This window comes from Antrostomus carolinensis, unplaced genomic scaffold (assembly GCF_000700745.2).
Source record: "Antrostomus carolinensis isolate BGI_N321 unplaced genomic scaffold, ASM70074v2 scaffold2186, whole genome shotgun sequence".
NCBI lineage: Eukaryota > Metazoa > Chordata > Aves > Caprimulgiformes > Caprimulgidae > Antrostomus > Antrostomus carolinensis.
Window position 1 is genome coordinate 1 of NW_010319576.1, and position 9993 is coordinate 9993.

The 9993-nt window shown below is 53.0% G+C and overlaps 1 protein-coding gene across 1 annotated transcript in view; it reads left to right on the plus strand.

Moving 5' to 3' along the window:
• The first annotated feature begins 4119 nt into the window (after positions 1-4119).
• The window catches only part of KCNS1 (potassium voltage-gated channel modifier subfamily S member 1), a 6715-nt gene continuing 841 nt past the window's right edge, over positions 4120-9993 (plus strand). Inside the window, exon 1 of the mRNA XM_010169261.2 lies at positions 4120-5110. Coding sequence (XP_010167563.1) covers positions 4145-5110 — 966 coding nt within the window. The 5' untranslated portion in view covers positions 4120-4144. The remainder of the gene's footprint in view (positions 5111-9993) is intronic.

The following is a 9993-nucleotide window of genomic DNA, read 5'->3' on the forward strand; positions in this document are numbered from 1 at the left end:
GGGGGCTGGCACAGGGCAGGGCATTGCTCACTCGCAGTAGAAAGCTGAGCTGTTGGTCATCACCCCCTCCCGCACCCCGAAACGAGCAGGGAGTCCCCCCTGTCATCTGCATCCCCAGCCCCGGGCGTTTTGGTGGCCTCAGCCTACAGCAGCAGCTTATGCTGTGCCAGCAGCGGGAATCCCCCTGCCCTGCTCCCCCCTGGCCAACCCCCCCACGGCCAAAGGAAGGGCTTGGCTTGGTCCTCAGCATCTTCAGACCCATGGGATGCTCAGCGATGGGGACGGGGCTCTGCAGGGGCACTTTGGGATGAGCAGAAAGCATGTGTCTCCGCAGTCCTGCCCCAGTGCACGGCTGATGGAGACACCATCCTGTGGGAGCTGGAGGGTCAGCCAGTCCCACTCCCCCCGCCAGGTACCCAGCAAGGGACTCCCAACCTTACCTCAGCCCCATGGGCATCCTGCGCAGGACTCACAGTCACCAGCCCTGCACATTGGGGATGCGCAGGGACACAAACCCATGGTGACAGGGCGTTTAGGACTGGGCTACAGGCAGAAGATGAAGGGTTTCCTTCTTCTTTACACATTTCTCATGGCTCCTCTGAGACAAGCCACCTGACTCCCCGCTGGGAAGCCTCGCTGAGCTGTAAGTACAGGGCTTTTTATTTGGATTGTTAATCTAAATCCATTGTACCTGGTGGGAAAAGCCCCTGCGTGCAACACTCCCCGCGCCTGCTGCATCCTCACTAGAATGTCTATTAGCATCTTCCTTCCCACTCCCTTGGGTCCCCTCTGCCAGTTAGAATAAATATACAGAACTTCCATTTGAAAGCCTTTAAGAAGAAATAGGTTGTCAAGGGAAACTCTTCTAGCGTTTCTTACAGATATGCTTGATCTGGTTTTATATTTTTTACTGTTATAAAGGCATGTATCAGGAATTTTTTTTCTTCACAAGATACATATTCATTTGGACGCTCAACACCCAGCTCACACCAGGCTTGTGTAATTCTGATGTTTGTCTCCTTAAAATAGCTTACAATATCTTTCAAAATTCAAAAAGAACTGGCTTTACCTGTTTTATTTTTCCAATAATTCATGGAAATTTTGGCTTAACTAAAGGAAAATTTTGCAAATTCACATTACTCCAGACAGTCACTTTCGTATCATCTGTCCATTGTGCTTTAAAATGAAAAACCACCCAGCCTTCCCAAAGTAAGCTTCTGTTTGCCCTGCAAATGCGAGACGGGTGCATACTTCAATGATCTAACAGGGGAGATTGCACCAGGTCTTAGTTTGAACCCTGGTTTTGTTCTAGAGCTGAGCTTAGCTAGTCGTGAAATGAGTAGGCAAAAGAGTTATAAAACTATTAATTGCTGCTTTAGGTTCCTCGATGAAAGCTGTATGTGGGCAGAAATAATTTGCTCTATTCAGAAGTGAACATCAGAAAGGAGCATCTCAGATAGTTCACAACCCTTCTCCTCGCTCTGCTTCCTGCATAGGAGGGATGGAGGAAGTCCCTGGGGTACAAAGGTTTGAAGGATCCTGACACCCACTTTTTTTTTTTTTTTTTTGGAGCTGGAGAGAGGTGGGAGCCAGCTCCCTCCTGGCTCTCAGGGTTTGGCATGTCTCACACAGAGACGCAGTGTGCTGGGGATGGTCCTGCTGAGCCTGAGCATCACTTGAGGCTTGTCCTGCCATCCCAGCACAGTCCCCAGTAGCTACCTGGGCTGCCCCGTGCCCCAGCCCAGCCCCAAAGCCACCGTTCCATTGATTTGGGTGACATTTGGCCTGTTCTCCTGGAGCAGCTGCTGGATAGGGTGGGTGTGGAGGGAGGCTGAGGATGGGTGTGGGGTAAACTGGATCCCGCAGACCCACCCCCACGGCCCCTGTGTGTGTGTGTGTTTGTAGTCTGAACGCATGAGCATCCTTCTGGAAGGAACCTGGATTAGTCATCCCCACCCCACAGATGGGCTGCATGATGTCTTCCCTGGAAAAGCTAATCTGTCACAGAAATTCCAATTTGTCCCTGAAAAGGAGTCTTTACACCCTCTTTTTCTTCCTTCCTTTTGTCTTAAGCATTCAAAAAGTTGATTTTTTTTTTTCCTCCCCTTTGAAAGGCAAGACAATGAGTCCATTAAACTCCGAGGCTGCTCACAAGCCACTTGCCTCCTTCAGACAGGGTGTAATGGGAAGCACTGGCTCTGTGGTGCAAAGCCTGTGTCTTTAAGGAGCCCTGGCCGGGAGATGCAGTGGAGTTAGCAAATGCCTTTGCCAGCCTGTTTCACACAAATCTGGCGCTGGCTGCACCCACAGTCCTGCTCAGCTTGAAAACATACCTCTGGGGTTTATTTCTAACCGTTACTCCAGTACCTGCTCCTTTCCAGCTCTGCTCTGCCCTCCAGATTTAGATGTGAAAATGTCCCCCCAGGTCCCTCCGGGTCTGACAAACCTTTTACACTGTGTTTCTCAGACACTGGAAAATGTACAGATCCCTTTTCCTCCTTTGCTGTTTGCTCCATAAACCCCATGAGATGTCTGGTGAGCAACACAGGGCTGGGGTGCAATGGGGTCTGCAGGGGAACCAGGATTCCCGTGGGCAGGGGGACCTACCTCGTGTCACTGAGCTGGTCTGGGCCCTTGGTGGCTGCTCTGGGACTGGACTGTCCTGTGTGGGCTCTGGTGGCATCTCAGCAGCATGGTGGGGGCAGCTGCAGCCTCTTGCCTCGGCTCCCACTGCCCAGCTGTAGCCTCTGTCCCTGTGTTACTAAAAAGTTTGGAAACTTCAGTGGGTGACAGAAGACAGAGAAGGTGATGGATTTTTCCAATAAGCAGCTGGCTGATTAAAAGCAGGGAGGGAAGCCCTTGGGATGGGAGACAGGCCAGTCTGGAGGTCACGAATGCCTCAGTGACCACTGCAGCAAAGGAATCAGTGGCTGCAGGAATTGTGTCGCTACCAGCAGAGACCCTGAAGTGTGAGCAGAGCTCAGGAGCAAGTCACGCCTAATAGTGGGATTTTTCCAAAGTAGCCAATGTGTTGGTTGAGGAACCACATTTTTCCCAAGAAAGCGAATCCAGTGTCCTTCTGAGTCCACCCAGCACCCCCCTGCCAGGAGCGGGGGGACCACATGGGTACGGGGCTGCTCAGTGCGTCCCCAGGAGTTTTGATGGATAAAGTCTGATTTCAAGGTGATGTGGGAAGATCACAAACCTTTGATTTGCCTTTTAATTCTAAGCTTCTGGTCAAGATGGGTAAATGCATCGCAAGGTGTGGGAATGCTTCTCTTTGATAGATGCTTTAACTGCTGCTCATTAGAAAATTGAATTTCTGCTGGATGGAAAAACCCAGCTCGCTGAGATTTTTAAAATCCTGAAACACAATAGAAATCAAAAGTTCGGTTTTTATTTCCCTACCAACATACAAGATTTTAATTCAGAGTCATCAATGATTCTGAATCACGGTTTTGTTATGTTTCAACATTATAAAAATAATCTTAATATTTGACATGACAAAACACACAAGAGGAAACAAAGCAGGCAGATGAATTGTTTTGACACTTCTTCCACCGAAATTTCCCCTAAACCTGACACCTTCTGTGAAAACACTTTGATTTTGGCAAAACTGCCTTTGCTGCTGAGTAGATAGCACCATCTAAGGACTTTTTGACCAGGTCTAATTAGCAGCGTAGGTAGTCGGGCTGCAAAGTTCTTTGGCAGAATCACTGTGGTGGTGATTTGATGATTTTTTTTTCCACCGGGGAGGCTTTTTTGGGGGATAAATCCTCTCTTCAGTGATAATTACCTGTTTGAACAAGGAAAGCCCCATGGATGAGGTGCTCAAGGTATGGTAAACTGCCTTCTGCAGGGTGTTAGCAAAGGGAGAAACTGTAAGAGCTAAAAAAAAGGGAAAAGTTTGACCTGGAAAAATTATTGTCTTTTTTTTATTTATCTTCCACACCACTGAAGAACAACTGCCCAAAGCGGTGTCTCTCCCCTGCCTCTCCCTGGTCCTCCTGCACTTTTCAAAATGCAGACATTCCCCCTCGCTTCCCTGGGGTGCTCCTGGCACCTGGATCAGGGGGAGCCCCATGTCCCCTCCAGCCCTGCTGTGTCTCACCTGCAGGTGGAACCAGCTCCCGCTCTGCTGATCATGGTCAACAAGACCTTAAATTACTGGGGTCCTGGTTTTGAGGAGGACGTTATCAACATCAACGTGGGAGGTCTGAGAAGGCGGCTCAGCTCCAGCGCCCTCTCCAAGTTCCCCGACACCCGCCTGGGACGCCTGCTCTCTTGTGACTCGGAGGAGTCCATCCTGCAGCTCTGCGATGACTACGACGTGAGCGCCAGGGAGTTCTACTTCGACCGAAACCCCGGCTTCTTCCTCTACGTGCTCCACTTCTACCAGACGGGGAAGCTGCACGTTATGGAGGAGCTGTGCGTCTTCTCCTTCTGCCAGGAGATCGAGTACTGGGGCATCAATGAGTTCTTCCTGGACTCCTGCTGCAGCTACCGCTACCACGAGCGCAAGCTGGAGAGCCGGCACCACAACTGGGATGAGGAGAGCGAGGTCAGCAGCGTGGACACGTCCCCTGATGAGATCTCTGACATCAACCACGAGCTGCTGCGCTACAGCACGCTGCGCTGCGGCAACGTGCGCAAACGCCTCTGGCTCACCATGGAGAACCCCGGCTACTCCATCCCCAGCAAACTCTTCAGCTTCGTGTCCATCACTGTGGTGCTGGTTTCCATAGCCACCATGTGCATCCACAGCATGCCTGAGTACCAGGGGGTGGATGAAAATGGCAACGTGCTTGATGAACCCATCCTGCACAAGCTAGAGTATTTCTGCATCTCCTGGTTCACCTTCGAAGTGTCTTCCCGCCTCCTGCTCTCCCCCAATCCCAGGAAGTTCTTCACGCACCCACTGAACCTGATTGACATTGTCTCGGTGTTGCCCTTCTATTTCACCCTCTTGGTGGATGTGACCGTGGGCAGTGACTCAGAGCTGGGCAACCTGGGCAAGGTCGTGCAGGTGTTTCGGCTCATGAGGATATTCCGAGTGCTGAAGCTGGCTCGGCACTCCACCGGACTGAGGTCCCTGGGGGCCACCTTGAAGGTAAACTGGCTCTCTATCTCCTTATCTACTCCTTTAGCCTCTGGGCAAGAAGACCACCTCTGGTATGGACAGGGGATGTGGACACACCCATTCCCAGTGAGCTACCAGCTCTGGGTGGTGTCCAGCAAGCTTGATTGGGGTGGTGGGCTGGGCTGTTGGTGCATCTGCTAAAGCAACCACGTGTGAGGAGCAATGCATGAGTCCTCTTTGTACACACACTCAGAGCAAACAGCAATTCACCCCAGTGCTTGTAGACTTTGCTTCATGCAGAACTGGTGCTTCCAGGCACTCAGCCATCCCTTCCCCACCATGGTGTGCAAGCCCCGTTGCATGGGGTTGGAACAGCCATGCATGGGCAGATGGTGATGTCCCACCAGAAGTGGGTCAGTGCCTAGTTGGGCTGTGAGCAACCTGCTGTGCAGGGACCAGGCCAGCCAGTAGCTGCTGGGTGTGTCAACACCCCTGTGTGTAGCTTGGAGCTTCTCCTGTCCCCAGTCTGGGAGAAGGGGGAACCTCCTAAGGCCATGCTGCCAGCTGGCTGGAGACCAGCATCTAACCCTTGGTGTCTGCCCATCTAAGCAGACATAGAGATCCTGGTCCAGTTGAGCTGACACTTGGATGCTCCAGGATATGATTTGTTTGGGACTGACACATGGTTAACCATGAGTGGCACAAAGCAGCACTAGAAAAGCAAAGGGTTAGCTGCAGGGCCTGGGACAACCAGGCCAAGGTGGGGTCCATTCCCCCAGCAGAACCTGGGCTACCAGCAGCTGCCCCTCAGTGTGCTGGAAAAGCTTGGGGAAAGCACAGCATGCAGGGCTGGGAGAGTTGGCACCAGGACCACATGGTCCTTGGGAGGAAGAGCTGGATGAGGAGATGCTGAGGCAGTGAAGGACCAGGGCCCAGGCATGCTGAGAGGCAGCACCCCTGCAGATTCAGTGAGAGGTGGTCCACACCCTCTATAGCATGACCCAAGACTGTGTTTCTCCAGACCCCCTCTGCAGCACCCCCAGCCTCCGGGGTCAGACCAAGGGCAACTGTGGCAAGATTCAAAGCATGAAGCTACCAGGAAATCCTCACCAGCCTGGTGCTGCAGCCCAGACCTTCATCGCTGCAGCTCAGCTGGGCAGCCTGGACCAGCCATGGTGCCCTGCAGCTCTCTGCTCTCCCCCACTGTCCCTCCCTTCTCCATCCCCTCACGCTGAGGGCCACGTGCCCAAATCTGGGGAGGGCAAAACTGTCCCCACACCTCCTGCGCTTACCCAGAAAATCCAGCTTGCTGCAGAGGCCAATTAACTCGGCCTTTAATTGTCTCTGATTCTTGGCGACCACATCAAGAGAAATCCTAAAGCCGATTCTCAAGCCTGCCAAGGCGCAGAGTGACACACGCTCTTGATGCCTCACCATGTGCAGGGCTTGTGCTGGGCGTGGGGAGGAGGCCATCAGGGCAAACATCTCTCCTGGTGGGACTGCCTCTGGTCCCCAGGTTCAAACCAGAAGGCTGGTTTTTCAAGCATTGCTCATGCAAATATCCCTGTGCTTTCTTCCCCCTTCAAACAAACAATGTGCTGAACAAATGGCCAAGGAGAGCAATCTTCATACCAGAACTCAAAATTCAACTGCAGGGATGCTCTCCTCACACTCGGCACCTGGCAGAGGCCAGAGCTGCAGCTCCTGGTGCTGCTGCCTCTGAAGGGACATCACAGGGATGAAGGAGGCACAGCTGTGGCTGGAGACACCCCATTTCTCGCTGCTGCAGCAGTGGCTGGGCCAGCATGGGGTGGCCTGATGTTGGCAGGACTCAGCTGCCAGGGTTGGAGTTATTCCCATGGGTGAGCCATGGAGAAAAGGCTGGGGTTGAGGATGGGCAGCACAGGAGATCTTCTGCCAACTTCTGCTGTGAAGCAGGACCAGCCTGGCGCTAATCCTGCAAAGCCCACAGAGCATCAGAATAAGTGTGGGGGGAAAATTCCTGGCATCCTCAAAGCCTGCTGAAAACAGAGCGAGGCTTGTTTGAAATGAAGATGCCTGAAGTCCTACCTGCATCATACTCACTGGTGAACACTCACCTGGAAAGAGCAATTAACAAGTGATGACAGCCCCGTGTAACACTGCTTGAGAAATGTAAATGAAATTGTACAGATGGGAAGGGCTCCCCGAACCCTCCTGTGCTCTGGTTAAGCGTGAACAGCACATTGCAGCAAAGCAGGGGCTGATGGGCTCATCTGCATGGTAGGAAGCAGCAAATGAGATCCCGAGGAGCCGGCAGCATCCAGGCTCCAGCCTCTGATTCACCCAGTGACGTGCGGGAAAGTGCCTCTTCCCGGGGACTCCGGAGCCAGCTGTAAATGGGGATGAGCAAAGACACCAACCTGACGCAGCAGCTTGGTGTTGTGATTTACTGGGCACATAAATTACAACGTCTTGTTAATCATCATTTACTTCCTATTGCAAGAGCACAGAGCGGCAGCCGAGGAGTGAAGGCTGTTAACAGCCAGGAAGCTGGAGCAATGGCTCTGGCAACCGGAGTCATCGCTCCCCCGCCACCAAAGTGCTAACGGAGGGATTTCTGCCATTTGTGCATCATAAACCCTGAATGCTCTTTAGATTGCTTGGGGCCTGATCCAGGGGCTATTTAATTTGAGGAGAGGCTTCCTACATGTCTCTGCTCTTCCTCCCTGCCGTGCACAACATCCGTTACAGCTACTGCAGCTTCCCAGGTGCGGGTTTGGTGCCTGTCTCCCACTGGCAGTCGATAAGTGTTTGGCACCGAGTCATTTAGGAATTTGCAGGGATCTCCAGGAGTTGCTGTCTGTCTCCTTAGGGGCCTAAATACACAAACAGGTTGGAAGAGCTGGAGCTGCACATCCTCAGACAGCAGATGCATCATCCTGCTCTCTCTACCACGGGCCATCTCCATGCTCAGTCCCCATGCTGGTATCTCCAGCCAGACTCAAACCAGGCTCTTCCATGTCATTTGTCTTCTGCTGTACTGGAGGAAAGATGTGCATTTGGCAGGGGAAGGAGCCCAGGCATGGCCCATGGCCGTCTCCAAGGCAGGCAGACCTCCTACCAAGGCAGGAGCCCAAAGAGACTGCTCTTGGGGTGGCTGTTTTACTGGAGCCTTTTATCACCCAGGGTCACCTCCCTCATGACTGGCTGCTTGCTGAGACTGCATCCCACCTGAACCTTGGTTAAAACTGCATCCCCACCCAAACCCCAGCTGTGGCTGCCTGCTGCCGGATCAGGGAGCAAATCACACATTTTGAGGATAAATGGCTGCAAATAGGTGGCAGGTAGTGTCTGAGGATCAGCTGGGAGATTCCTGGAGCCTCCCCTGTGCATTGAGCCCTAACCTTGCTTGTAAATTAAAGCAGTAGGAGCTATTGAGCTGCCTGACTTCCCCCTCCAACACATCCCAGGGCCATAACTGATACTCTTTAAAAATGGATAAGATTATTCGGCTCTGCTACTCCCCAGCTGGGACATACAGATGTGCTGTTAAGCTCCAGCCAGGAGTGAGTCTTTCATGGCCAAGTGATATATCCTTGAAACTCGATGGCTCTGAGCTGTTTGTCCTTCCCAAGGAGCTCCCTTGGAGCTGCTATAGGGCATTTGCAGCCACAGGCGATGGTGGTGGAGGAGGAAATTATTTCCCCTTGGTATTACTGGCATTAGCTGAGCAGCTTTTGCTGGCAGTCTAAGCAAAGTCTTCTCACTCCCTGTGTGAATCCACCTCCTTTATGTCTCATCTTGACCGTGGAAGCTCTTTTCCCACATCTTCTGCTGTTTGCCTTGCTCAAATGTTGTTTCTTTTAGTCATTATGTGGTCTCCAATAAAGCCTTCTCTGCCTGTTAGGAGACTGGAAAACCATCCCCCCATACTCAGAGCTCTGCTTTCCTTTCTCCAACAGACAAAGAGCAGGGTGGCAAATCAGTGGGCAGAAACATCCAAGAAATTTGCTTGTGACAATCAAAAGGCAAGTGGACTAGCTGTGCTGTGAGGACAGTGGTGGCTTTGGCTGAGCAACAGAGCATCAGCAGCTGAGCCACAGCAAGCCTAGCCGGGGACTGCTTGGTGTTGCTTTAGGATGGTTGGTGTCCTACAGCCAGCTCAAACACAGGTTAAAGTCAGCTAGAACCTCAGGGTTCAAGTGTCCCCAGGAATGGGACCACAGGGGACAGAAGGTGAGGGTGGGTGGTAGTTTCTGCCTCCCCTGGAGCTGTGTCCCATAAGTACAATATCCCATCCTGGCATGAAAGAGCAAAAGCTTCCTGAACTCTGCTACTGTGCTAGCTGGAGCACCCCGCTCCCTCCCACCCAGCTGGGTAACGAAGGGTTAAATGGACCCTAGGACTGTCGGTGGTGTTGGGGTACAGGGGGAGAGGGTGGGTCCCTGGGGATCTGGTGATGGGGTCCCCTGGTAGCCGGGGAGCCCGGGGCTGAGGAGCTGGAGCTGAGCCTGCAGCAGAGGCACACGTCCGCCCTGCGAGCACATCGCCAGCGTCTCAGGCTCCCACCCAGCTGGGTAACGAAGGGTTAAATGGACCCTAGGACTGTCGGTGGTGTTGGGGTACAGGGGGAGAGGGTGGGTCCCTGGGGATCTGGTGATGGGGTCCCCTGGTAGCCGGGGAGCCCGGGGCTGAGGAGCTGGAGCTGAGCCTGCAGCAGAGGCACACGTCCGCCCTGCGAGCACATCGCCAGCGTCTCAGGAAAATACAAATCACTCCACTTAGAGGCTGCTGTTAGGTGGTTTCTGGGGACCTGCCAAGATAAAAGGAAAATGTGTCTGAAGATCGTTGGCCGAGGTGAGGTCGGAGCGAGTGCTGAGGCAGGGGAGCAGCCTGTGCCGGGGAACACTGGCTGGGAGCCCCGGGCCCCC